General features: G+C 40.2%; 7 protein-coding genes and 3 non-coding genes across 11 annotated transcripts; 6 read left to right on the forward strand and 4 right to left on the reverse strand.

The window, feature by feature from the left end:
- Positions 1-129: 129 nt before the first annotated feature.
- LOC111780737 (protein NRT1/ PTR FAMILY 1.2) lies at positions 130-4,243 on the forward strand. Its single transcript, XM_023661223.2, has 4 exons — positions 130-2,100; positions 2,185-2,402; positions 2,486-3,033; positions 3,119-4,243. Exons 1-4 carry the CDS (start codon positions 2,013-2,015, stop codon positions 4,017-4,019), a joined length of 1,755 nt encoding a protein of 584 aa, XP_023516991.2. The 5' UTR covers positions 130-2,012; the 3' UTR covers positions 4,020-4,243.
- On the forward strand, positions 247-348 carry LOC111780759 (small nucleolar RNA Z43). Its single transcript, XR_002812903.1, has one exon. It is a non-coding gene; the product is annotated as a small nucleolar RNA Z43 (small nucleolar RNA).
- Positions 626-697, forward strand: LOC111780761 (small nucleolar RNA U83). Its single transcript, XR_002812905.2, has one exon. It is a non-coding gene; the product is annotated as a small nucleolar RNA U83 (small nucleolar RNA).
- On the forward strand, positions 762-850 carry LOC111780752 (small nucleolar RNA snR60/Z15/Z230/Z193/J17). The gene has a single exon (XR_002812895.1). It is a non-coding gene; the product is annotated as a small nucleolar RNA snR60/Z15/Z230/Z193/J17 (small nucleolar RNA).
- A 149-nt stretch (positions 4,244-4,392) lies between the features above and the next one.
- Positions 4,393-6,510, reverse strand: LOC111780111 (vacuolar-processing enzyme gamma-isozyme). The gene is made up of 7 exons (XM_023660403.2): positions 6,298-6,510; positions 5,868-6,186; positions 5,491-5,776; positions 5,360-5,408; positions 5,037-5,252; positions 4,743-4,949; positions 4,393-4,659 (listed from the first exon to the last, which is right to left on the reverse strand). The coding sequence occupies exons 1-7, from the start codon at positions 6,466-6,468 to the stop codon at positions 4,516-4,518; spliced, it is 1,392 nt and encodes a 463-aa protein (XP_023516171.2). The 5' UTR covers positions 6,469-6,510; the 3' UTR covers positions 4,393-4,515.
- Positions 6,511-7,736: 1,226 nt separating this feature from the next.
- LOC111780378 (uncharacterized) lies at positions 7,737-9,539 on the forward strand. Of its 2 annotated transcripts, XM_023660759.2 has the most exons (4): positions 7,737-7,987; positions 8,072-8,558; positions 8,795-8,980; positions 9,097-9,539. In XM_023660759.2, exons 2-4 carry the CDS (start codon positions 8,097-8,099, stop codon positions 9,373-9,375), a joined length of 927 nt encoding a protein of 308 aa, XP_023516527.1. In that variant the 5' UTR covers positions 7,737-7,987; positions 8,072-8,096; the 3' UTR covers positions 9,376-9,539. The 2 variants fall into 2 exon arrangements, with proteins under 2 accessions (XP_023516527.1, XP_086975594.1); XM_087119468.1 differs by having other exon boundaries at positions 7,738-8,558.
- A 29-nt stretch (positions 9,540-9,568) lies between these two features.
- LOC111780380 (chloroplast processing peptidase) lies at positions 9,569-12,256 on the reverse strand. Its single transcript, XM_023660760.2, has 5 exons — positions 11,685-12,256; positions 10,674-10,811; positions 10,411-10,497; positions 10,230-10,297; positions 9,569-10,008 (listed from the first exon to the last, which is right to left on the reverse strand). The coding sequence occupies exons 1-5, from the start codon at positions 12,144-12,146 to the stop codon at positions 9,840-9,842; spliced, it is 924 nt and encodes a 307-aa protein (XP_023516528.2). The 5' UTR covers positions 12,147-12,256; the 3' UTR covers positions 9,569-9,839.
- Positions 12,257-13,445: 1,189 nt separating this feature from the next.
- S1P (SITE-1 protease) lies at positions 13,446-19,338 on the forward strand. Its single transcript, XM_023660603.2, has 10 exons — positions 13,446-14,196; positions 14,559-14,687; positions 14,804-14,956; positions 15,120-15,236; positions 15,799-15,983; positions 16,375-16,638; positions 16,718-17,786; positions 18,246-18,743; positions 18,837-18,897; positions 18,979-19,338. The coding sequence occupies exons 1-10, from the start codon at positions 13,606-13,608 to the stop codon at positions 19,071-19,073; spliced, it is 3,162 nt and encodes a 1,053-aa protein (XP_023516371.2). The 5' UTR covers positions 13,446-13,605; the 3' UTR covers positions 19,074-19,338.
- Positions 19,339-19,574: 236 nt separating this feature from the next.
- On the reverse strand, positions 19,575-22,644 carry LOC111779918 (proline-rich receptor-like protein kinase PERK15). The gene is made up of 7 exons (XM_023660110.2): positions 21,745-22,644; positions 21,071-21,649; positions 20,901-20,987; positions 20,753-20,823; positions 20,571-20,647; positions 20,310-20,457; positions 19,575-20,227 (listed from the first exon to the last, which is right to left on the reverse strand). The coding sequence occupies exons 1-7, from the start codon at positions 22,400-22,402 to the stop codon at positions 19,775-19,777; spliced, it is 2,073 nt and encodes a 690-aa protein (XP_023515878.2). The 5' UTR covers positions 22,403-22,644; the 3' UTR covers positions 19,575-19,774.
- Positions 22,645-23,460: 816 nt separating this feature from the next.
- LOC111779919 (putative chlorophyll(ide) b reductase NYC1, chloroplastic) lies at positions 23,461-27,523 on the reverse strand. Its single transcript, XM_023660111.2, has 10 exons — positions 26,875-27,523; positions 26,681-26,759; positions 26,463-26,598; positions 25,630-25,704; positions 25,333-25,525; positions 25,096-25,164; positions 24,872-25,011; positions 24,644-24,766; positions 24,353-24,545; positions 23,461-24,259 (listed from the first exon to the last, which is right to left on the reverse strand). Exons 1-10 carry the CDS (start codon positions 27,442-27,444, stop codon positions 24,071-24,073), a joined length of 1,767 nt encoding a protein of 588 aa, XP_023515879.2. The 5' UTR covers positions 27,445-27,523; the 3' UTR covers positions 23,461-24,070.
- Positions 27,524-27,697: the final 174 nt, after the last annotated feature.

Here is a 27,697-nt window from a genome sequence, read left to right on the forward strand (position 1 = left end):
TTCCCTCAGGGTCAGGAGGCGTATATTGTTAAAATGGGTCCTCGCGTAGGTTAGTATAACTCAACGTAAATCAAGGAAAACCCTAGCAGCGAGTCTCCTTCCCCCTTCTATATAAAGCAACCTACGTTATTTTCAATCCCACACTTGCATTCGTCATGTAGGTCACTGCAGTCTACCATTGATTCAAAATTAGGGTTTTCAGAGTATTCTTTTATGCTTCTTCTTTTCTAAATGTTGTACTGAAGGGGGCGATGACGATTGTCATGTTTAAGGTCTCGTTCGTCGTAATGGCTGTGTGAAATGGCCTTGACGACCATCCTGATATATCACCACCCATATTCTGAGTCCCTTTTATTGAAATCTCTTTACGCTTCTCTAGGATTAGAAAACGATTTCCGTCTTTTATGCGAAGATTTAGATTTTTTTCCCCTTTATGGTGGCCTATGATTATATATTTTTATTGACAAGCATATGTCTGAATTCATGCCTGTTGAAATCTCTAATCTACTCTATGAGGCCATTTGCATTATCCGTTCTCCTTCTCTGTTGATTAGCTAGGTGATAGTATCGAATGTTTTGTTGATTCTGCCATTTGGAAACTGATTTATGATTTGAGTCCTGTACATGTCGATGATGAGGAAATTGGTATTCGTACTGTATGATCTTTTGTGATTACAAATGCCTTCCTTCTGAGGCTTTGATGTCTAATGTTTTGTTTGTGTTATAACACTTTGTCTTTGATTTTGGAGGGTCGTATGAGTCTGGGTCATGTGATGATTATAAGCATAGTTCAACTGAATGTACTGTGATTATACATCTTTTAGTCTTTCGCTCCTATCTGATGATCCATTTCAGTTTATACTTTCATTGCTTCTTCATTTCAATGTGTTTTACAGAATCGATATTGGTTTTTCATCATTGGCCGATTGGTTAATTTGGTGTCGACTCTGTCGTTAGCGTTAAGTGGTTTCTTACTTGTCTGTCAGTCCATTTTTGATAATATAGGTGAATTTGTTCGTACAATCTCTTTGTCTGTTATACAGTGTTAGTACTCTTTTTTGGGGTGTTTATTCAGTGAGATACGTTGGAAGCTATAATATCCCAGCTACACTGCTAGAAAGAAGCTTTTGGCTTGTGAGGGTTTTGCTGACCGTTTACTCAACATGTTGTAAAATTCCATATGGCTATAGAGAGCTTATATTGACTTTGTCGATTCCTTTTGAAGAAAATTCCACCTTGTAACATTCTTAGTTACTTTCAGTTCTTTCAGTATTGATCATCCATGGAAGATGACTTGTATACATTCTCGTTCCTCTTGTCTTTGAACACATTTAATAAATTACAGTGTTGTTGGTGGTTGAGCTAAAATTTCTGACCTTGCTTCTTTCCGAACTGCTGTTCTAATGTGATCTTTTTGGAATAATTGTTACGCGGAGGAAAATACTATATTATTTCCCATCGTTCAATTATATCCATAAGAAAGTTGGCAGAAATTTAATACCACAACAAAAATGAAATTTTGAACGATCTCATAATGAACTGATACAGCAATTGTTTGATTTATTGTTCTGGCTACCTTCGAACATGGTGTAGAATATGCTGATTCAAAGAGTAGATTTCCTCTTTAAACAACAGTATCACCACTGAATGCTATTTTGGGAAAGTTATATTAGTAATTATCTTTGTAAATGAAATAGAAAGTGATGCTGATGGCTGTCTGAGAACTGCAAAACTAAATAAAAGATAAATGCTTGACAACAGAGAATCAATCTCAGGCACAAAATATATTTGGCATACATCAGAATGGAATCATTGATCATCCAAGGAATATTGTTTAGAAAGAACCCACTAAACCTTGTGCAATCCAAACAAATACAAAGTCTTGAATAAAATATTTAGAAGTACAATGGAAAAAATCGGCTTATTTTTGTTCTATTTGCGGATTCAACAAAGTTTTACATGATTATAGCTGTGGGTTCTCCTGCTATGATAATGAGATCAGAGCCAAGCCAATGGAGAAGGAGCCTTCTGAGAAAATGGAAACCACCCAAAAGGAAGCAGGAAAAAAGGGTGGCCTCCGAACTATGCCTTTTATTATGGGTGATTTTCAACAAGTATTATAAAAGTTTTGATTCATACATTTGTTACATGTTCATTGACAAAAACTCTGTGTATCTGCTGCAGCAAACGAGATATTTGAGAAGATTTCAAGTTTTGGGCTTCATACAAACATGATATTCTACTTGACGAATGAGTATCACCTGGATAGTGCTAAAGGAGCCATCGTCTTGTTTCTGTGGTCTGCTCTGACAAACTTTTTGCCCATTGTTGGGGCTTTTCTCTCTGATTCTTACTTAGGTCGGTTTAGGGTCATCGCCATGGGGACGTTGGTTACACTTCTTGTAAGCACTGATTCATTTCCTCAAATTCCAACTTGAATATTTGTTTTTCTCAGCCACTTTTTTATCAATCTCTTGGACTTCAGGGAATGGTAGTTTTATGGTTAACAGCCATATTCCCAAAAGCAAGGCCTCCACACTGTAAATCACCTGGGGAATTTTGTGTATCAGCAAACTTTGCCCAGCTAATGCTTCTCTATTTTGCATTTCTTCTCATGTCAATCGGAGCCGGGGGAATTCGGCCGTGTTCCTTGGCGTTTGGTGCAGATCAACTAGAAAAGCCTGGCAACCCCAAAAACGAAAGGACTATGCAGAGCTTCTTCAACTGTTACTATGCTACGGTTGGGGTTTCAGTCACCATATCAGTGCTCTTTATGGTCTATCTCCAGAACGCCGCCGGTTGGGTGGTGGGTTATGGAGTTCCTGTTGGACTTATGCTGTTTTCCACCGTCATGTTCTTTCTTGGCTCTTCACTGTACGTTAAACTAATGGCAAATAAGAGCTTGCTTCGCAGTTTGGCTCAGGTAATCGTTGCTGCTTGGAAAAATAGGCACTTGGAGCTACCCCCACAAACTTCTGATAAATGGTTTTACCATAAAGGTTCAAAGCTTGTCAACCCAACGCCTAAATTGAGGTATCTTACTAATCATAACGTTTCATAATTGCTGCTTTCGCTTTTAGTGATTCTATGGAGGATGATTCGTGTGTCCTGTTTTAAGGTTTCTAAACAAGGCTTGCATGATAAGAAACAAAGAGACAGACGTGGATTCTAATGGAATGGCCAAATTCCCATGGAGATTAAGCACGATTCAACGAGTTGAGGAACTAAAAGCAGTAATCAGAGTACTTCCCATTTGGTCCACTGGCATAGTAATCAGTGCCACCATTAGTCAATACACCTTCTCCGCTCTCCAAGCAATCACAATGGATAGACAAATAACACCCCACTTCCAATTCCCAGCAGCTTCCTTCGCCGTTTTCACAATCCTAACCCTCACATTCTGGGTTGCCATCTACGACCAAATCATCGTCCGTCTACTTGCAAAGTTCACCAAACGATCAAATGGGCTCACTTTCAAGCAGAGGATGGGCATCGGACTGGCAATCTCATGCTTGGCCTCCGCAGTTTCAGCAGAAATCGAGAGAAAACGAAGAAACAGAGCATTTCATGAAGGTCTAGCCAACGTACCGGGAGCAATCGTGAAGATGTCGGCGATGTGGCTGGTGCCACAGCACTGCCTTGCGGGGCTGGCCGAAGCCTTCCACGCGATTGGGCAGATTCAATTCTTCTACTCGCAGCTGCCGAGGAGCATGGCCAGCATCGCAGTAGCTCTGTTTTCGCTTGGAATGGGTGGAGGGAGCTTGCTCGCTGCCCTGATTGTGAGCGTGGTCAAGAAGAAAACGACGAAGAATGGGAACGCGGGATGGCTTTCGAATAATCCGAACCAGGGCCATTATGATTACTATTACTGGGTGCTGGCCTTGATGGGTGTGGCTAATTTGTTTTACTATTTGATTTGCAGTTGGTTGTATGGAGATGAGAAGGAGATAATGGAAGAGAGCAGGATTTGGGATGATGACAAGGAAGCCATTGAAGAGGATGGTACCTACCATGCTTAACTTCAGGGCATGTATCATTTATACAACTACTATAGAATGAAATTTCCACTCCACATGTAGAACACAGTTGATAATATATAATTTTAACTAGTTAAACTATAGTCTAAGTAAGTATAATTCAACTACGAAATAAGTTTGTTTGTAACCGTTAGTTGATAGTGTCTATTTTGGCCCGTTTACGTATCGCCGTCAGTCTCATGGTTGTAAAACGAGTTGTAACAATTCAAACCCACTACTAGCAGATAGTGTCCGCTTTGGTTGTTTACGTATCACGTTTACCTCACGATTTTAAAATGAGTATGTTAGGGAGAGGTTTCCACACTCAATGCTTTGTTTCCATCTCCAACCAATGTGTGATCTCATTCAATCGAGATGATGATTAACTGGTTTAACATTAATATCATTAGTTTATTATTAGCATTACAGATTCTTTATACATATATAAAGACTGGCGCCTAGCACGGGCAGGCTAACACTACGAGAAATTGATCCCATTTCAGGTGCTACCAACGCAAGTTTGGAGACAAGCCTGATCCATTTGGTCCATTGTAATCCCAGCATTGCATATATTAGCTAGAGCTTGAGTGTATTTCATCCCATATCTTGACATTCTTTTGCAATGTTTCTCATAGATTTTCACCTGTGTTTCAGAGACACCATCAACAGAGTTTTTGATGGCATAAAGTATGTGTAGCTAAGCATAGGACTTGAAAATTGGCTTACATATTTCTTAAAGCAGTTCCAATCATCAACGAAGGATTGTCCATGTCCCCTAATACGGTTAAGCACTCGTGAGCTCTTTGCTTCTCCAAACAAAAGCTCACCAATTTGATTTATACTGTTGTCAGCATGCCTTCTACTCAGAATTTCATCCTCTAGCCGCTCGCTAGCCTCCATCTTTTCTCTAGACCCATATGGGGCATTTTGAAACTGATATCAAACCAAAGCTCTATAAGTTAAGGCTACGTTGATTGCCATCGTAATTAGAATATATATACATTGTTTAACAACTCATACCTTGTACCAGTAATGAAGGAGGCTAGCATCACGCTGGCTTACCCCATTTGCTAGTGAAGAAATGATATGAGTACTCTTAACAGAGGATTCATTGTTGTTGTCATCAGAGGAATTACCAAAATAGGTGTTGAGGAAATTGTTTCCAATGCTTTCATTTCCATACAACATTACATGAGATCCGTACCCAACTTTATCAACCGAAGTTCTTCTTCGAACCTGGGAATACACGAGAAAATGTTTATCAGTAGTGTAACAGCCCAAGCCCACCGCTAGCAAATATTGTCCTCTTTAAGCTGATCTTACTTAAGAATCAATAAGCTTACCGTATGATATTGTTGATTCAGAGTTTCCTTGCTCGAATCATGCTTGTCACTACATGTCACGACACAACACAAATTCATTAAGTACCGTGTTAAAACACCATTGAACTCAAAAGTTTAAGCCGACGGGTTACCTGTCTTCCATCCAAGCGACGCTGTACAAATCTCCGAGACAAGTATCATAGCCTGTATGAGGAGTAGGAGACTGTCCAGGACAATATGCAGCCCAGCTATCCTCTGTTGCATTTGATGCCGTTGTTGCATATATATTCATGTTTTCTGGAAGCAATCCTTCGAACATACTCCCGGACTCGCATGCCTCCACATATATTACCATGCTTTTGTAACTTTTGGCTTCATGTTTCCTTTTCAGCACGTCCATTAGATCGTTGGAGTAAATATAGTCACCCATGGGCATTCCTATGATCATGTGAAGCAATGTATAGTCAAATTCATGAGGGGAGTTTAGTGTTTGTTGACACAAAAACGAGTTGAAAATGTAAGTTATTACCGAGCATTCCAGCAGCACCATGGTCAGTGTAGTAGATGAAAATATGATCATTAGGCCCACTATCAATAACCTTACCACTTCCTCCAGTGACACCAGATTTGTTCCCCAAAATGGCAGCATAAAAGTTGACTGAATTCACATCCTTTCCTGTATAGTCCTTGGGAACTCCTTGGTAAACATCAGCCCCACCTGGTTTGTTGATAATGATTCCTGGCCTTGGATTGTCTGGATGAAACGCAATATCGTCATACATGAAAACGATTATGTTCTCATCAGGGATACCCTTCCTCAGTATTTGATATGCATGACATACATCCGCCTACGTCAAGAAGATAGTGAGTTAATGCATTAGCAGTATACATCCAACAGTGAAGAACTGTTAGTCACACTGTGACAACTTTATTGAATAATGTATTGATATAAAGAGCACCTGATGTCGGTAATTGTCATAACCATTAGAGCCAGCAACGAGGAGCGCCCATCGCTTGCCGGGTTGGTCGGCATTGGCATGACTGACCCACTGTTTCTTAGCAATAATGCTGTTGAAAAACAGAAGAGCTATGAGGAGGAGTGTGGTTGGAGTTGTAGCAAAAGTTGTCATATTAGGTGAGGAAATGTGAGTGTGTTTGAGGTATCCCAATTCCCACAGGCATTATTATAGTAGAAGTATGGTGGCGCATGCATGACTATGTGCTTACCAATATCCCTTTCTTTTCTATCTTATCAAAGCCGTCAAGCAAATGGTATGCCTCTTCTTCCTCTCTTTCTATGTTTGTTTTCAATAGTATATTTTGCTCTATTTTTCAAGTAATTCTCTTTCCTTTTTCAAACCCTTCCCGCCTATTGAGTCGGCGAACTCGAGCCACTCTCATCCATGCAAATCTAAGGATAATTCCGAATAAACAAGAGTTCATGGTTAGTTCAGGATTAAGATCGAGTTACTTAAGTCATTGAATGAAAAAAAAAAATCAGTCTCAATAGTAAACGTCATTATAAAGTGAATGATTTTCTTCATGGTTCGATCTTATGCAATACTCATTGCATAGGACGCCCCCACTCACATGTCTCCGCCGCATGTACAATTTAGTGATCACATTGTTTTATCATGTACAAAAGTGGCCCACATCCATAGTGCCCCCAAGATAAGGTACTCAGATTTATCCTTGTACTATAAATCATTTTGACTATATATTTGATCCACTCTTATGTCTATACATATAGTTCAAGTAATTATACTATAGTCAGAGTGTTCTTAGTTTATTGAATTTAGATTAATAATCGTAAAATTCACTTTATTCAATAACAATACTTACTGAACAAACATCACTAACAACCTTATTGAAAATAGAATACGTTTTTGTTTATGCATTTAGTAACATCACGTGAGAATCTTATATTGATTGGGGAGGAGAACGAAACACCCTTTATAAAGTGTGGAGATGTTTCCCTAGTAGACGCGTAATGGAGAAGCCCATAAGAGAAAGCCCAAAAACCTTGAAAGGAAGCTATGGATGAATATCGGTTCCTCTGTGTAATTCTAACAGACATGTTGCCTTGAGTGCAAGTTAATAATAAATAAATATAGATTAACGTATAAAAGAAAATAATTTCATTCTTAGATAATTTCTATTATAGAATCAATGTTGACAGGAAACGGCAAATTAAACTGAAAAAAACTATAATGATAATGAGCCAAAGAAATTAAATTACGTTTTTTTTTTTTTTTAATAAAACAATTTAAGAACGTCTTTTTCTAAAAGAAAAAAGAAAATTCGAAACCGTACGCTAATCGTTATGGTGAAATGTCGTCGTTTTCCTTACAGTTAGAAATTGGAACCCCGTCAAACATAACGGAACTCCGGGAAGTAGAGACGGGAGACCTGAAGCTACCGACACTCTTATCCAAGGCTTGAGGTTCGGAGTCCGAGCCTGAACTCCGAGCTTACTGAATCCGAATCTCTTTCCCTGGCCCTATCTCAGTGGTGACTGATGGCTCATCACTGCGGCTTTACTGTCAACCCCATTCATCTTTCTTCCATGTCTATCACTCCCACAAAAGGGAATGTTCCTCTTCACAATCTATCTGGTTTTACTCCAATTTCTCAATTTTATGTTAAATTGTGAGTGTTTTGGTTCAATTTTGATCGTTTCTTAGCGATACCCAACTGGGGTTTTTAATCTCTTGAACTTTTGTCTCTCTTTAGCTTCTGAATTTCTGGTTTTTGAAAGATGATGCATGCCAAATCCGATTCTGATGTGACAAGCTTAGCCCCATCGTCGCCAAGGTCACCGAAGCAGCGGCCGCTGTACTACGTGCAGAGCCCTTCAAGAGATTCTCACGATGGCGACAAATCGTCCACCCAAGCCACTCCCGCCTTCAACAGCCCCATGGAGAGTCCTTCGCATCCCTCTTATACGCGCCACTCTCGCTCCTCGTCTGCGAGTCGGTTTTCCGGCACTTTCCGATCCGCCCTTGGCCGGAAGGGCAGCCGGAAACGTAACGATAAAGGGTGGCCGGAGTGTAATGTGATCGAAGAGGAGGCAGACTATGAGGATCTATACGACGACAAAGGGTTAACTAGAAGATGCCAGATTCTGATGGCTCTGCTTGCGTTTGTCCTTATCTTCTTCGTGTTTTGTTTGATCATTTGGGGTGCTAGCCGGCCTTTCAAAGCTGAGATCAGAGTCAAGGTTTTGTTTCTAGCTCTATATACTCTCTGAAACAATATAAAATTGTTTCAATATTGACTTGTTTTGTTGTCGTTGATTAAAATAATATTTGGATCTTTGTTTTGAAATTTCATAAATTTTCAATTTCCATGCTTCTTGTTTTGGCTGCTGCACCATATATGATCAGTTTAGGACAACATGTTTGAAGGCATTTGGTTTTCAATGTCAGAGAAGTGAATATCCTTTTTCTCTTACAGAGCATGACAGTTCATAATGTTTATTTTGGAGAAGGATCAGACACAACAGGAGTCCCGACCAAATTACTGACAACCAACTGTTCATTAAGGATTACAGTGCACAATCCTGCAACTTTCTTTGGGATTCATGTCAGCTCCTCCCCCATCAATCTTATGTACTCCCAGATTGCAGTTGCCTCTGGTCAGGTAAAATTCCTAACTACGAACTTCCATAAGAGATGCATCAAGAATAGAAATGAGAAACTGATCCTGATCCAAGGAAAGGATTGGATAAAAATTTGGGATGTTTTTCTGGTTTGCAGTTGAAGAAATACTATCAACCGAGACAGAGCAATCGAGTCGAATTGGTGAACCTTCAAGGGAACAAGGTGCCATTGTATGGGGCTGGAGCCAGCCTTGAAGCCTTGGATAAAAATGGAAACATTCCTATGATGCTGGTGTTTGAAGTTCATTCAAGAGGGAATGTGGTGGGGAAACTGGTTAGATCAAAGCATCGAAAGCGTGTCTCGTGTTCTTTAGACATCGACTCTCGCAACTCAAAGCCGATGAAGATTAAAGCTGATTCATGTACATATGATTGAGAGAGATCTTCATCTTTTGCATCTTTCTCTTCATTGGAAGGGAAAGATTCTACATTTAGAATCATCCTTCACTTGTAGATTTAGTTCTTTCTTCTTTAGAGCCATGGAATAATTAATGAGAAAAAAAAAAAAAAAAAAAAAGATCAATGAATCAGTTTATGGTACATACTATTGCTTTGCTAAGTACTCTCCATACAACAACAGAGCATCAGTTTATATTGAAGATTCTGATTGTATAGAGTCATCTACTAACTTGCACAAACTAAGACCAAGAATCAATACAGCCTTACACAAAATGGGCAGTTCCTCAAACCAAAGAAACACTTTCAAATTGCAGGGGAACGAATAGTGACAGTAAGGCATTTGCAGAGCGACAAGCTGAACTTACAGGAGTTTTCGAGGAATCCTTCATCAGTTATCTTGTAGCTCCAGAACGTTTCAGTTTATGTTCTACCTATCATCTGTTATGGTTGAGAGTTTGTGGTCTGTAGGCTGGAAATTTTTGGTGTGGAAGGAATGCCCTGTTGCTTATCAACAGCACAGCTGGGCTCAGAAACTGTTCCACCGATTCTGTTTGGAGGCCAATAGCGGAATAATGATCTTCCTATTATATTTTTGGCCGGCAGCGGACCCCTGAACAATTGGGTAGAGCCAGCTATCAGCACAGGGAAGAAAATAATTTCAAAGAGGTGCCTGAGATATAGACTGAGTTCGACATAGGCTCTAGAAGAGTGGAAACTGCTAACTTCTAATTCAAAGAACTTTTCAAAGGTATCAAGATATTTGGTTATATGAACATAAGTATTTTACTTGAATACACTTCTTTAAAGTGAAATGATGAGTGGAGACCTTACCACACATGAGAATCATAGCTGTTATTGCGATTATCGCCCATCACAAAGACCGAGTTTTCGGGCACTCGCTACATCAAGGAATCAAAGAGGTGTAATGTTTAGATTTCACAAAGAAACAAACGCAGGATGAAATGTCTGCAAGGATGCAAAACAAATGCAGAAAAAAGAAAGTTATGCTTACAACTGGAGTCATGTCATATGATGGTGGTTCAAGGATGAATTTTTCGTTTCTTTCGACCCCGTTTACGACAAGTTTTCCCTTCCGGACCTGCGATTAGTTGATATTCCAAGCAGAGTGAAACTGAAGCACAGATATGTTTGGTGCTTGAAAATACATAATCAAATGCAGGAGATTCAATAGTTGAGTGATCTATATCAGTAGCTCCAGGATGAAATGTGCAGCAATATCAGATAATGATGCAAATGAAAACTAAAGAATCTCACCTCCACAGTGTCACCTTCTTTAGCAACAACTCTTTTAATGAAGACATCTGCATCTGTATATCCTACTTTCTGAAGCACTGGTGGACTTTTGAATATCACTATATCATTAGCGCAAGGGTTTCTAAAGTAGTATGTGATCTGCAAAAGAAAACATGAGTATTTATCTCGCTATTAGAAACCACGACTCTCACAATGATATTGTTCACTTTGACCACTCTCATGGGTTTGTTTTTTTGTTTCCCCAAAAGGCCTCGTACCAATGCAGATGTATTCCTTACTTATAAACCCATGAGCAACCCCTTAATTAGCCGATGTGGGACTTATCTCTCAACTATCTTCCACTCGAACAAAGTACATCATAGAGCCTCCCTTGGGGCCTATGGAGCCCTCGAACAACCTCCCCTTAATCGAGGCTTGACTCCTTCTCTGGAGCCGTCGAACAAAGACACCATTTGTTCGTCACTTTTGACTATACCTTCGAGGGTCACAACTTCTTCGTTCAACATTTGAGGATTCTATTGACATGACTAAGTTAAGGGCATGACTCTGATACGATGTTAGAAACTACAACTCTCCACAATGGTATAATATTGTCCACTTTAAGCATAAACTCTCGTAACTTTGTTTTTGGCTTCCCTAAAATGCCTCGTACCAATGGAGGTGTATTCTTTGTAAACTATGATTAACCCTTTAATTAGCACACGTTGGACCCATCTCCCAACCATTGTCAACAAAACCAAAGTCCAAAACCTCATAAATTTGATTGACAGAATAAATCATAGATCTTCTTCCCTTATCTCAAACAGTACAATCCAAGAACTTGGGATAAAGAAAATATGTCGAGCATATTTTACTTCGTCATGCATTAACAGTTAGGAGCAAAACATTAGGCAATTTTAACTATGAAATCTAAACTTGTTGTGGTATGAATATCATATCCCAATTTGTATAAAATTTCCAATAGAAACACGGTTGCAAGATACGATTAACAGTAGTGAACAAAAGTTCTACCTTCTCTGCTACAAGTCGATCCCCAACATCAAATGTAGGATACATTGATAGCGAGGGAATGTACCTCGGTTCTGCAATAAACGTCCTGAAGGCAAGAGATATTGCTATGGCTGCAAACACTGTTTTGGCGTCGTCCGAACTCAAATTCAACCGTTCTGCCAGAAACCCAGAAGAACCCTTTTGCGTCTCCACCTTCCCACTATCCTCACTTTCATCGCCGCCTCCACCTCCATCTCCGCCGCCACTACTGCTTCCGGATTGAATAGACAATTTGCTGCGAGTTACTTTCGGGAAAATAGAACGATTGGCGAAGGGGGTCTGTGCGAATTTTGGGGAAATGGCGATTGAATGAAGATTGAGAATTGGGAAGCTAGAAGTGTTATTGGGTTTTGAGAGGCGCATACATTGAAGAGCAGGGTTGTCAAGCGATGGTACTGAAGAGAGGAGATGAAGAGAGAACATCCTCAGGATTTCGAGCAGTTGGGTTTGCAAGTGGGGGTGTTGTTCTTCGCAGACGGAGTGGATACTTGTCTAGAGAGGATGAAAGGAGAAGACAACAAAACAGAAAGTCCATTGGATTAGATGCGAATATATTGAAAAGTTTGGTATTTTTCTTATAGTTTTCAGAGTATTTGTAATTTCTTGACTATGTTTCAAATTTCTCGATTTGAGTTCAAAGTCGATAAATACACAAAATCAACTCCCAATCAATAACAGGATAGCAATTTACATGGTCACAAAGTTTGGATTTTGGTCCTCAACAACGATTTTACAGCACTTTACATGAATTGGGTATAGAGTTGAATTACACGAAGTGATTCAAAAGGGTAAAGAATTTGTAATGCTGAAGCATTTATAATTTGAGATAGCAAGCACGATCACTTTTGATTCACGCAGCAGCTGGTTGTCTCCTTGTTGTCACTAATGGATGAACATCATTCTACAAGTTGAAGTGGCATGCTACCTCCATACCCAAATCTGGGGTTGGTTTTGGAATCAGCGCACAGAGGCTAACGGCTACACGTAATGAGCCAAAGCAGACAATATCTATTAGCAGTGGCTTTGAGCTATTACAAATGGTATCAGAACCGACATCGGGCGGCATGCAAGTATGGATGCTTACCCTCAAGAGGGGAGGATTGTGAGATCTCACGTCGGTTGGAGAAGGGAACGAAACATGGTATGAAAACCTCTCCCTAACATACGCGTTTTAAAATTGTGAGACTGACGGCTATACATAACGGGATAGAGTGAAAATATCACACTATCTACTGTCGGTGAGCTTGGGTGACAGTCACTATTTAAGAAAGGAGAACATCCAAAGGCTAGGTCAAAATGACTTCCTCATCTTAGTCCCCACTCCTTAAGGAGTGGTTATTCTCCATTAGTTTTTAAAATTATATTTATTGGAAGATCTCTTTGGTAACTATTAATTTCTAATGAAAATGTCCGAAGATTATTGAATTTTTCAGTAAAAAGTAAATCTTATATTTTATCCATATTAAACTAAACTATTACTCCTAAAATTTTTATTTTAAATATTTCAAGGCAGTCACAAATAATTTAAAATTCAAATACCCTCACTTATTTGTGATAATTGGTGAGTGTAAAATTTAAGATATTTTTACAACCACTTAATAACTATACTTATAAATAATTAAACTATATACTCCATGAGTTCATTTATTTCACCCTCGATTATATTGCGTATTTTTCAGGAATTTTATTCGGCAAACGGGGCGGGTCTATAAATACCAGAAACAAAACAAGACTCGGGAAACGGAGTTTAATCGCAGAGAAGCTCCACAAGAGGCCTGAGGAAGTTCAGAACTGCAATTTCCCTCGCCTTCTTCATACTCAGCTCCTCGTTGATTTTCCCCCCAAAATCAATGAATTCTAATAATTTCTTGTTACTGCAATCATGATCGGAGTTTCGATTTCTTCTTCGTCTATCTCCTTCTTCGTCATCTTCGTCCCCATCTTCATCTCCATTTCTATTTTCCAATTCAACCCCTCATCCGATCACACCGTATTCCAAACCCTAACTCGAAACTACTCACCCAACGATCCATTTCCGTCCAAGAACGTCACTGATGGGAACCGAGTCTCGCAGAAGAACTACATTGTTCGCTTCGTCCAATACAGGGAGGCGAAGGAGCATCGATTTTATCTGGAGTCACGTATTAGATCGGGCGGCTGGAAATGGATCGAGAGGCGGAACCCTGCGTCCAAGTATCCAACCGATTTCGGCTTGGTATCAATTGAGGACTCGGTGGTAAGGGAGCTGGTTGAGGAGATTGAGGAATTGGAGCTTGTCAAGGATGTGAATGTCGATGCAAGCCACGTCAGGGGTTTGCTAGAGGAGGGTGGGGGTAGAATTGGGGCTTTTGTCGATGGGAAGAAGCGTCCGGGGAAGATTTTCACCTCCATGTCTTTTAACGAAGAAGGTGGGGAACGTTATACGGCAATTAGCAATGCCTCTAATAGATGGGGACGGCATCTGTTGATGCAGGTAATTTCCTTTAATGGCCGATTTTCTCTTTTCTGTTGATCTATTTGGCTTTGGGTCATAACTATGAGGAAAAGGACGATGCAGTGGGAACTTCATGTGTCTCATTTAATAAATTTGGATACCATTTATTGTAGGAAGAGCTCTAGTTCAGTAAATTGATTTATTTTTTATGTAACTACGGAATGAGGATTCACTTTTATAAGCCAAACTTCAATCTTAACTAATGCATTTCTCATTTTATACATTTAGCACGGTTCAATATAGTAAAACCAAATGAAATAAGACCAAATGTTTCCCCATCATTTCCCGTTTCAATTTTGTGTTCTAGTTAACTCTCTCTGAGAAACAATTCTTGATTTCAGAGATCTCAAGTCACCTCATTATTTGGAGCAGACTCTCTTTGGGCAAAGGGGTATACTGGTTCCAAAGTCAAGATGGCTATATTTGATACTGGTATTCGTGCTAATCACCCACATTTTAGGAATATCAAGGTAAGAAGATCACGGAATCTATTCCCATTCATCGAACATCTTGTTTAATTATTAGATCAAAAGAAAATCTCCACCTATGGTTTCACCTAATAGATTTTGAATTGTGAGTAATTCAGGAGCGAACAAATTGGACCAATGAAGATACTTTAAATGATAATCTTGGACATGGGACATTTGTTGCTGGTGTCATTGCTGGTGGGGATGAAGAATGTCTAGGGTTTGCTCCAGATACGGAGATATATGCTTTTCGTGTGTTTACAGATGCACAGGTAATGCACATTGATCATTACTCAAATTACACCTTTTGACTGCAAAAATTGTTCTATATCAATTTCCCTTGGTTAATCTAACAGTGGAAGGAGTATGGAAGCTTGTTGTTTATTTTTCATTTAAAAGAAGGATTATGAAAAGTATGTATTCAGCCTATTGCAGGTGTCATACACTTCATGGTTCCTCGATGCATTCAACTATGCAATTGCTACCAATATGGATGTATTAAATTTGAGCATTGGTGGCCCAGATTACTTAGATCTTCCATTTGTGGAGAAGGTAAGATTTCTTTGTTCGGTTGATTGCAATTTGGTGATTGGGCGAAATAAGTTATGAAGTTGAAAAAAAATAATTTACTTAATTTTGTTTGATTTTAGGTTAATTAATTGCTGAATATGTCTTGATCAAACAAATACTTCCTACATGTAACTTTTCCATTAAATTAATTATTTACCTTCTTTCAGGTTAGAGTTTGCCAGCATTGCTATTACAAAGAGCTTTAGACTAACAAAATGTGTGTTGTCATTGGGATACTGCCAATTTTTTCTTCATGATATTTATTAACAGTTATTGAACGAACTATATAATCTGGAAGTTTTATTAATATTGTCCTAACGTGATCATTAGCGAATATACGGTTGAAGAGACTTTTTCCTCTGAAATAATCTTTTCCTTGATGAAGTTTCTTCTGAAATAATTTAGCTTGTTGAGTTTTTGGTTTTGTATATTATTGTATTTGTAGTTTAAACTTGTGGGTAACATCTTAATAGAGTGAGAGGTCTATTGTTGAATCCATGCATCAGAGATAATTACATCCAATCAACTTTTATTTGTCTGCCAGATTTGGGAAATAACGGCAAATAATATCATCATGGTTTCTGCAATTGGGAATGATGGACCACTTTACGGGACCTTAAACAATCCTGCAGATCAGAGTGATGTCATTGGTGTTGGTGGTATTGACTACAATGATCACATTGCTTCGTTTTCCTCACGTGGCATGACTACTTGGGAGATGCCTCATGGGTACATTACACTTTGCTCAGGCCTTTAAGTTCCTTCTATTTTTACTCCTATTGCATTTTTTGTAATATTGGGCAAATGGTTTGTCTCCTTTCTTTGATTGGGATTCGGACTTGGATAAAGAGTAGATGTGTGGATAAAACTTAAGCCCATAATGTTTCGACTTCTTGTTCAATAATTTTTATTTATTTTCACCTTATACTAGCCAACTGAGATGAATATGGAATAAGGCTCCAATTACCATCTCAAAGTTTGATGTTTGATCCCACACACCCGTAATTATTGAACTATAATAATATTCACCTTATGCTACTATCCAGTTCCTTTTTTTTTTTTTTTTTCTTCTCTTTCTGTCCATTGACATCAGCACTCTCAAACATGTCATTTTGTACAGTAATGGTCGTGTGAAGCCAGATGTTGTTGCATATGGTCGGGAAATTATGGGATCAAAAATTAGTACTGGGTGCAAAAGTTTATCAGGCACTAGTGTGGCAAGTCCTGTGGTTGCTGGTGTGGTATGTCTGCTTGTTAGTGTCATCCCTGAAAGCCAGCGGAAGACTATTTTAAATCCAGCTAGCATGAAACAAGCACTTGTTGAGGGAGCTGCAAAGCTTGTTGGTCCTAATATGTACGAGCAAGGTGCTGGCAGAGTTGATCTGTAGGTTTCAACCCTCTCTGTGGTTTTTGTTTATATGGTTTGCTTCTAGAGTGTTTTCTTATTTCTTGAATATTCCCAGGTTAGAATCGTATGAAATACTTAAGAGCTACCAACCTCGGGCAAGCATCTTCCCTGGTGTTCTTGACTATACAGATTGCCCTTATACATGGCCCTTTTGTCGCCAACCTCTTTATGCAGGTGCAATGCCTATTATTTTCAATGCTACCATTTTGAATGGAATGGGTGTAATTGGCTATGTTGAAGGTCAACCAACTTGGAATCCTTCGGATGAAGAAGGAAATCTCTTAAGTATTCACTTCACTTATTCTAAGGTTATCTGGCCTTGGACTGGTTACATTGCACTTCATATGCAAATTAAGGAGGAAGGTGCACAGTTTTCTGGAGAAATTGAGGGCAATGTGACTCTAACAGTATATAGTCCTCCATCTAGAGGAGAGAAGAACCGCCGGATTAGTACTTGTGTGCTACAGCTGAAGTTAAAAGTAGTTCCAACACCTCCAAGATCAAAACGAATTTTATGGGATCAATTTCATAACATCAAATATCCTCCTGGTTATATTCCTAGAGATTCCTTGGATGTACGCAATGACATTCTGGACTGGCATGGAGACCACCTGCATACAAATTTTCATATCATGTTTAACATGTTAAGAGATGCTGGATACTATGTTGAAACGCTTGGTTCTCCTCTAACATGCTTTGATGCTCGCCAATATGGGACACTTTTACTAGTGGATCTTGAAGATGAGTACTTCAAAGAGGAAATTGAAAAGTTGAGGGACGATGTTATGATTACTGGATTGGGGTTGGCTGTGTTTTCTGAATGGTATAATGTAGAAACAATGGTAAAGATGAGGTTTTTCGATGATAACACAAGAAGCTGGTGGACTCCAGTTACTGGAGGTGCAAATATTCCTGCACTAAATGATCTTTTAGCCCCATTTGGTATTGCTTTTGGGGATAAGATTTTGAATGGTGATTTTTCTATTGATGGTGAACAGAGTCGGTATGCATCAGGAACAGATATTGTGAGGTTTCCACGAGGTGGTTATGTGCATAGTTTCCCTTTCATTGATAGCTCAGAGAGTGGGGCGGCTCAGAGCATACTAACATCTAGCCTGAGTAAGGTAACTGTCGCAAGCTTCTCTACGAACTTCCCTTTTAAATAATCTTTGTGGTGGCTGAAAAGTGTTTCAAATTTGACTAATTTTCCAGTTTCCTATTTTGGAAGTTCAAGTAAATTTGGACATCTCTGTATTCTAGTTGAATTAGATACTTATAACTTTTGATCTTGCACAAGGGGGAACTAGTAAGTTGTAGCTGCAGCATATCTATTTTAATTTTCTGATGCTCGAGTATAATGCTCTAGAAGTTAGTTTCTTGATTCCAGGGAAAGGAGCCCGACACCACTAAAGAATTCTTGAGAACATTTAAATATTTAAATATCTAAAAACTGTCAGAAAGAATGTATTTACATGCTTGAATTATAGGTGTATTCCTATTGACATTAAGAGTCTTCCATGCTTTCATGAAATTATTGTGATATTTGTAATACCGTTAAACTAACTGTTCGTTGACAAATGCAGGCAGACTTTCCAATTCTTGGCCTGTTAGAGGCAGGAGAAGGCCGCATTGCAGTCTATGGAGATTCAAATTGTCTAGATAGCAGCCATATGGTTACGAATTGCTATTGGCTCCTGAGAAAAATATTAGATTTTACCAGTGGAAATATTAGAGATCCGGTGCTATTCACCAAGTTTTCCAAACAAAATTCACCTCTATATCTTGAAGATAACAAACTTCCATCTCGAAGAAGCGATGTAAATTTCTCTTTGTATTCTGCTGTTTCTGGAAAGGAATTGATATGCATGAGTGATTCTAGGTTTGAAGTATGGGGTACCAAGGGATACAGTGTACAGGGCAGGGGAAGGAATAGAAGGCTGCCTGGATTTCCCTTAATTGACTTGGGAAGAGACTTGAATTCTACTCCAGAAAGTTCTTTGATGGGACCTCCCAAGTTGACTTTAAAGGACCGAAGTGATAAATATGGAAACCGATACTTAAGCTTGTTCTACCGGGATGAGGTGAGAGTTTAACTTTCCTAATGAATTGAGACTTACAATATTATTTCATCAATGAGATTCTTATAATTTCCTGTTAATTGTTATTCCTTGCAGCCTGACATGCCTTTGATTGTTCCTAATCATTGGCTTGTTCCTGCTGTAGTTGCTGTCGCAGGTCAGTGATATATTCCCCGTTGCTCCTAGATTTGATTTCCTTTTTCGAATTGAATACCTGACTTGGTTTCTTCTATTTCAGGGCTTTTGCTTCTTTTGAGTTTTTGGCGAATTAGACAGAAGCGACGACGCCGAAGAAGAGGCTCGGGATCTGCTGCACGTTTTTCCAATCTCTAGTCAGTGGAGAAATTTTGTAGTTTCCAAAGTATAATATACCTTCCAGGAAGGAATTTTTGATGTAAAATCTAGACGCGTAAATGTTGTGTAGCACCCATAGTAATAGATGTGTTACAATGGTGAGTTGAAAATTTGAAGAAGCAATTACTGTATTACTTAGAGTTCGATCGCTGGATCTCAACCCATGCTAGACAACTTGCAATTGGTTAAATATTTGAGAATTGAGATCTAAATGCGTTAGAATGCAAAATTGTTTGTTTGGTAAGACTACTTGGATATTAAAATGATGATGTGTTTGTTTTTGTAGAACTCAGCAGGTTGAATGTAGTTATATTATAAATCTCGGTTATGAATTTTAATACATTATTGATCGATGATAACATAACATACTTAAGGACTAGAAAAATGTCCTTTCGACTTTTAGATAACAGGCTTGCATATCATACTTTCTAGCCCTCTTAGCTACTTGTATTAACAAACTAGGGCGTTATACAACCGGAATAAAAGAATTGAATCCATTCCATTTTGTAACTTGTTTTGTGTAGACAAAATCTAATCTAATCTTAAATCAAAAGGCTTTTCTGTTTTTTTTTTTTTTTTAAGGCAAACTTACAATCACAAAAATCCAAAAAGAAAGAGAGAAGGGTGTTGTAGATTGTACATATTAGTGTATGAATACTTGCTTTGCTTCCGCACGAGCTTCAAGAACCTCCACTTTCTGTCTTCATTGTTCTCATTTCCATTTCCCTTGTTGTTGGGCCATCGCCACTCGACCCAGATGGATACAAACCATACTCACTCGTCGGCTCGCTGTACTCGCTGCCGTACTCCTGGCTTGCCAATGCCATCTTCCTGAACTTCTTCATGTCCTCATTGTACTGAGATGTGTCGTAGTCGGAGCTTCCATGAGAACTGTAGACGCTGCTATGTCCAGGCTGAACCCCTTTGTTAAGATCAGAAAGCGAGGCTTCACCTTCAAGAGCATGAACCACTTGACTCATCCGTGGCCGGCGCCTCGCCGAATGGCGCACACAGGCAGCTGCACAAGCAATCATCCGACCCATCTCATTATGATCGTAGTTATCTCGCAGCTTTGGATCTACTAGACCATCGTAGTTCCCATCTTCTGCGGCCCTAAGTAGTAATGGCCTTGCCTGAAATTGACAACATGTGCTGATTTAGTTTTCAGATGTCTGAGAAGGGTCAACAGAAATGGGTAATGGCTAATGGGCTTACCCAATCGAGCAGTCCATCGTCCATGTATGATTGAGTTGTGTCCACAGGTCTGCGTCCAGTAATCATCTCCAAAAGCATCACTCCGAAGGAGAAGACATCTGATTTATCAGTGAGTTTCCCACTTGAAGCGTATTCAGGAGCAAGGTAGCTGTATGGAGTAAGCATGGCATCAAAATCCAAGAATCCAGAAATATGAAATTCACGAAATCATCATCCCGTAGATTGATGACTACAATTCTAACTTGGATCATATGATCATACCCGAAAGTTCCCATAACTCGAGTTGAAACGTGGGTATTAACATCAGAAGACAATTTGGCAAGCCCAAAATCTGCAACCTGGAAGAAGATACCAGATTCAACATATCATCAGCCACAAACCCATTTGAGTCTCACTTTATAGAATCAATCAAATTCAAGAATTCAGAAAGCCCCCATTATTACCATTGCTTCGAATTTGAGATCCAGAAGTATATTTGCAGCTTTGATGTCACGATGAATGATCTTAGGATTACCTGCACATTACATCACATCACATGTAAGCCATTGTACAAACCCAGATCACATCTCATCACAAAAGCAAGAGACTTACAGTCTTCATGAAGGTAGGCCAATCCCTTGGCAGATCCAAGAGCAATTTTGAGTCTCGTTGGCCAATCCATGGTGGGTCGTCCTTTCCCTACAAAGTGGGAGTTACCTATGAGTTAAGATCCTCAACAGCCCATAGCAAAAGGGTCGATTGGATTGAGAATCATAACATACCGTGCAAGTGGAACTCCAATGTGTTGTTTGGAACAAATTCATAAACCAGCAATCTTTGGGAGCCGGTGATGCAATACCCCACCAAGGAAACAAGATGTCTATGATGAACACGGCTGATTATTTCTACTTCTGCTTGAAATTCACGCTCTCCCTGTCCACTTCCAGCCTTGAGTTGCTTCACTGCCACTTCCTTTCCGTTTGGAAGGACTCCTTTATGCACATAACCAAACCCACCTTGTCCAAGGAGATTGGCTTCTGAAAACCTGTCTGTCGCCATTGCTAACTCTTCATAAGTGAAGCTGCTTTGCGAGTAGCCCAAGGGAATAGAAGATGGAGCAGGAGAAGGAGCAGGAACAGGAGCATGCGAATATTCAGACCCTGAATAATAAGATCCAGAACCTCCGCTGCTGTTTATAATAGGAGGTGACGGCTGTGGTCGTGATGCTGGCGAAGGAGACGGCGGTGGTCGTGATGCTGGCGGAGGAGACGGCTTCGGTACTGTCCCCACGACATGATTAGTCGGCGGCAACGGCGGCAGATGTGATTGCCAGTGGTGCTGTTGGGGACCATATGGGCCATCTGAAATTCAATTGTTCATAACTATCAATTTCAATTTCGATTTCAATATTTCATTTAGGGCTTAATTGAGGAATCTGGAATATTTGAGGGCTCACCTTTAAACGCCCCCGGTGGCGGCGGCCGGTAGTACGACTCCTCGTCACGTCTTCTCTTCTTTCTTAAACACAAAACAAAAAGAATGAACGCAGCAACCACCACCACCACTCCAGCAATGACAACTCCAGTCACAAGTCCAGCCGAAACTCCCGACGACGGTGAGAAAGACGGCGGAGCCTCATTTCCTCCCGGATTCGTTGGTGTACCAGAATGCGACGGCGGGGCGTCATGTCCTCCTGGACTCGTAGGTGTACTAGAATTCGACGGCGGGGCGACATGTCCTCCTGGACTCGTAGGTGTACTAGAATTCGACGGCGGCGGCGAAGAGCTCTTAGGAGCTGTAGGTGGTAAAGGAGAAGTAGTAGGCGGGGATGGAGTAGCACTGTCAGGAGGCGGTGGGGATGGAGTAGCACTGTCCGGAGGCGGCGGCGAAGGAGTAGCACTGTCCGGAGGTGGCGGGGATGGAGTAGCACTGTCCGGAGGCGGCGGCGAAGGAGTGGTAGAAGGCGGCAGGGATGTAGCAGGTGGAGGCTGAGAGGCAGCGTCAGGAGACGGCGGTGAGAGAGACGGCGCCGCCGGGGGTGGTGCGTCGGTGGTCGGAGGTAGGGGTGAGGTCGTACTAGGCGCCGGCGGAGAGCTCGGAGACGGAGACGACATTTTCCCCCTAAAATTATCAGTGTTACAGAGAGAGAGAGAGAGAGAGAGAGAGAGAGAGAGAGAGAGAGAGAGAGAAATAAATAAAAAGAAAAAAAGAAAAGAGGTTAATGGGCGCTCTGAAACTGAAGGTGGAAGAAGTTAACAATGGCGGAATTTGGAGGATTAGAAACGGAGACACACAACGGAAGAAACTTCCTTCTGTAACACAGTACCAAACAATTTACCAATACGGCGTCGTGTGAGCTGTCCACTCCCACACCAAAATCAAAATCCAAACTAAATTATAAAAATAAGCGGGCCCCACACGGCCCCCCAATTTCTCCGCTTATTTCTCCTCTTTCTTTCACATTCCATTATTTTACTTCTTTATTTATTTTTTTACAACCACCGTTAATTTCATTATTTTACACTTTATTTTTCCAATTATACTTTTAATTTTAAATTATCCAACTCTTTTTTTTTTCTTTCTTTTCTTGGTATACTTATCGATTGATTAATAATTACATATACTAAAAAAAAAAACTGATAATTGATTAATAATTGAAGGGCCTAAATGTTTTTTTATGTGGTTGAATTTTGATGTATTTTTCTTAGCATTATTATTATTATTTATTTCTTTTAGAGAATATTTTATTTTGCTTAATTCTCTAATCTTTTAGTCAATTAGTCGTGTATGGCTTAAATTTTGACGTGGAAAAGTGAAGTTTATACCGAGACTTGGATGCATGATTCTTCTGATAGGCCCACGAACACACGGAATGAGAACATGATAATGAATTTTATGAGAGGAACCAAGGAGCGAGGTTCTTAAATTCAAGACGAGACCCACTAATAAAAATGTCACATTACTTGATTCTCGTTCACTTGGAGGATACCAAGGTTGATTTCATATACTTGAATAGGTGTTAAAAATATGATAATCCTTGTATTGAATACTTAAGCTACATTTTCATTTTCAAGCCAATTGGCATAGAATTCAACATCTGAACCATTGAACGACTTATAAACCAACCGATACGCCATGTAAAATCTCACAAACTTACCTCAAAATCAAGCCATAAGACAAAAATAATTTGACCACAATAAGACGTGTGGTGTGGGGATGTGAATTAAAAATTACAATATTATATTTGTGAGTCTTGAATTATAAGCTTGCTTGCAACGTTTTCAATATAAATATATATCCCACCGGCTGCCAGCCAAGAGAGGGGTGGAGATGGAGACGGTGGTTGCTTGTTCAAACGTGGAAGGCAGAACAGAGCTGAAGCCATTTGTGAACCCGGCAAAGCATTTGACTTGACCAAGTCCCGCCGCGCACGCAGAGTGTTAAAAAAGGCACCAACTTTACTTAAATTCTTGTTGTGGGCTTCTTACACACTACATTTCAATACGGATCAGTCCATTGAACTAAACAAATAAACAGGCCTCCAGAGGCCCTTTTCATGCCTCTGCGTTTGCGGTTAGGCAGTCAGTCAATACAATTTGCTAGTGGAAGTGGGGGTTGGTTGTCCCTTAGTGTGCAAGGAGGCTGCCTCAACTAACAATGTCCCTTTCTCCTCTCTTTTCTTCTCCCTTATCAGTACCTAACAATGCTGCTTCTGCAATGGTAACGGTGCTTTCCCGACGACGTTCGAATGCTCTCTTGGTTCGTGTTGTATTCGAAGAAAATCAAGTTCCAGGGAATGTGTTGTTTGTTGTGGTAGAGAGAATTATGAATGCGCAAACGATTGAAAGGGAGAAGACAGACACCCAGGTGTTCTCTGTGTACATCTCCATTGCATCGGTGAAGGAGAAACGAGTGCGGTTTTCGGCCCAGTTACGTATTCTGTCTGCCTCCGCTGCATACAGAGCCCTCCCCTGCAATATATTACAGATTAGATGAATGATCCCCCTCCACATTTGGTCAGCTGGGTTCTTAATGAATTCTTTCCATGATGAAACTGAACTTACCTGTTCGTCGAACCACCGACCTCGTCGCAGCCAGGCAGTGACTAGAGCTAATAAGATTCTTGGAGGAGTCAAGTAGTTGATGGCTCTTCCTGTTCCTTTCACGACCCGCATCCGAGGAACTAATGTTCTAGCAACTGTTTCAGGAAGCTCACATATGATGTTGAACATCTGTTTGTTTCTCACAGTTGAACCACTGTATGCAAGCCACAAGTATTAGAAGGCTAAGATTTAGTAAGAATTGTTCCAAGGAGCGCAAGACCAAAAACATTGATAACAAGAAACTTGATTCACCTAAGAAGGAGATCTGTCAAAACCATGCCAGGAGATGCAGTGTGTACTCCTACATTGGACCGCCTGCACTCTTTCAAAAGAGATGATTGAAGCTGTCTAAGACCACATTTTGTTGATCCATACCTACAAGTTCAGTAAACCAAATGGTGTCATTGACACGAGAATACGATCCAGAATTCGAACGAAACCCCCCGCCCCAAATAAGACTACAGGATGCAATGAACTTACACAGCCGTCAAAGGAGTACTTGAACCTCCAGAGCCAGCACCGTCCATGTTAAATATATGCCCTCCTTTAGCCTGACTTCTCATTACACGCATGGCTTCTCGTGTACAAAGAAGCGAACCAACAAGGTTTGTTGAGAGAATCTATCAAATAGCCAATCAACTTATAAGTTATAACATCAAACACTTTCTTAGGGAAAACATCCAGACATAATAAATTTACTTCACCTGAATAATATCCTCATCAGTAAACTGCAGTAATGGTCGAAAGCCTTTATTTGTGCCCGCATTGTTTATCTGTCCACAATTTGTCACATTAAACAAATTCAAGATTGTTCCTTATTTTATCCTTGATGATCTAAAACTAAATGTTTTTGAATAAGCATCTCTTGTTCATCAATAAAAGTGCGATTGTGACAAGTGAAGAATGTATGTAAATAATGAATCTGTAAGTTCATGACTCACCCAAATGTCAATGGAACCAAGTTCATTTAAAGCAAATTCGGCTAAGTTATGAACATCTTCAGGGTCGCGGACGTTGCACGTTGTGCCAACAACTTTAGCATGTGACAGGCTTGTATTGGAAGAACCATTTCTGGCCATTAGACCATTTAAGTTCTCCTCCAGCTCTCTGAGAGTTTCTTGAACGGATTCAGGACTGTCTTCACAAAATTATTGGCAAGGAAATTTGATGTGAGTAAAAGTCAGTAGAAACGTTTAGACATTATGTATCACAAGTTTTATTTTGTTTCTGAAGACCACCTGCGTGATGCCACAACCACACGGTCTCCAGAAAGAAGAAACTCTCTGGCTAGTGCTTTCCCCAATCCTCTTGTGCTGCATAGTCAAACATCCATGTAACAGACATCAGTGTCATATATGAGTCTTCATGTTAGATCACATGATATAAGAAAAGAAGACCATACAAGCCAACAATGAATACTAGATAAAGTAATAGAGAGGCGAATGAAGCATTATTTATAAGAGTGCGGAAACCTCCCTTAGTAAACGTGTTTTAAAACCGTGAAGTTGACGGCAATAAGTAAAAGGCCAAATCGGACAATATCTATTAGCAGTGTGACAATGAGGAAATTGAGCCTTAAAGGGGGGTGGACACCGGGTGGTGTGCCAGCAAGAACACTGAGCCCCGAAATGGGGTGGACACCAGATGGTGTGTCAGCAAGGATGCTGGCCTCGAAGGGGGTGGATTGTGAGATCTCACATCGGTTGGAGAGAGAACGAAACATTCTTTACAAGGGTGTGGAAACCTTTCCTAAGTAGAGACATTTTAAAAACTTTGAGGGGAAACCCGAAAGAGGACAATATTTGCTAGCGATGGGCTGTTATAAATTGTGAGATCCCACCTCGATTGGAGAGAAAAACGAGTGTCAGCGAGGATGCTGGGCCCCGAAGGGGTAAGGGTGTGTAAACTTTTCCCTAGCAAAAGTGTTTTAAAACCGTGAAGAACCAAAGCAGACAATATCTACTAACGGTGGGCTTGGACAGTTACAAATCATCAATCTTTATCACCATGAAATGCATTAAAACAAAGACCAGGTGGTGGTGTACATTCTCCCTGAGGAATGATCAGTTACCTTCCAGTTATAACCACATTGCGTGGACCAGCTCTGCAGTGCTCCTCTAATACCATGTTAGCACCAATCATGGTTCCAATAATTACCCCGCCAAGCCAGCTATACCAAATCAGTGTGTTCATCTGACTGTCTCCACCTTCATAATTTTCACAAAAAACAGAATCCATATTAACATTGACGATTTTAATGAGACATCTTTGTTTCTTTTTTGGATATACCTGATAGCTGAAATCCAACAGCAAGTACAACACCAGTGCTCATCATGGTAACGATATACCTTCCAATTTGCAGTGCAGCCTGTTCATCATAGATAATAAAGGAGCTACAGTTAGTGATACTACAACAGAGAAAACATGAGGTTCAAACAATGTTTAAGAAGAAGATAAGAACAACAGCACACAGCAACACTCACTGAAGAAATCAAACCCTCCATATTTGCCATAAGCTTCTCCCGATCAACATCCGACCCCAAAACCAAATTAAACTTACCCAGAACACCAGACCTCCAAAATTTCCAAAACTCACTTTCCTTCTTCGTTTTCACCTCTTTTAACCTCGAATTTCCACTATTCCTCCCTTCACAATCCTCGCCTCTGAAAGATCTACACTTCCTCAAGCACAACCCACTGCGGCTCGTCGATACTTCAACCCCGAACCGATGGACTCCCCGTCCGAGAGCTCCGATCAGGTGCCCATCTCTGGTACTTGGGACCCCGAAACTTTGTGGGTAGACGTGATGCCTCGTGAGCGCAGTCATTGATGGAAGATAGAGTTGCAGAAAAAGTGCGAATTTCTTATAACAGAATGCCACCGGGAAAAAGGTATTGCTGTGAGAGATATTTTTGGAAGAGTTTAGAGGGAATGAAATATCTAAGGAGTCGATGGAAAGTAAGGACTGTGATGACCACACGATAAGCAACCCAATCCTTGTACGACAGAGATGACACGTGGCGTTGTGGGTCGATGTCAGCATCGCTTCCATGTTGGGTAATTCCAGCTAAATGGAAATTTGTCGCAAAGAGATGGCACGTGGGTTAGGGTATTTCGGTGCCAATTTTCAATCCACCCAAAGCAATGGTTCAGCCAAGCGCAGTAGCAGAAGATCTTGAACCTTGGAAGTGGTTGAAGCATTGTGAATGCTTGATTTAGGTGCTACGATGAAGGGTTTTATGGCCAAGCGTCTAACATCTTAGTATGCATAATTTGAGTAGTATAGGACGTCTTATCTTATTGAA

Source organism: Cucurbita pepo, chromosome 18 (assembly GCF_057944985.1).
Source record: "Cucurbita pepo subsp. pepo isolate OVF chromosome 18, ASM5794498v1, whole genome shotgun sequence".
In the NCBI taxonomy this organism is placed as follows: domain Eukaryota; kingdom Viridiplantae; phylum Streptophyta; class Magnoliopsida; order Cucurbitales; family Cucurbitaceae; genus Cucurbita; species Cucurbita pepo.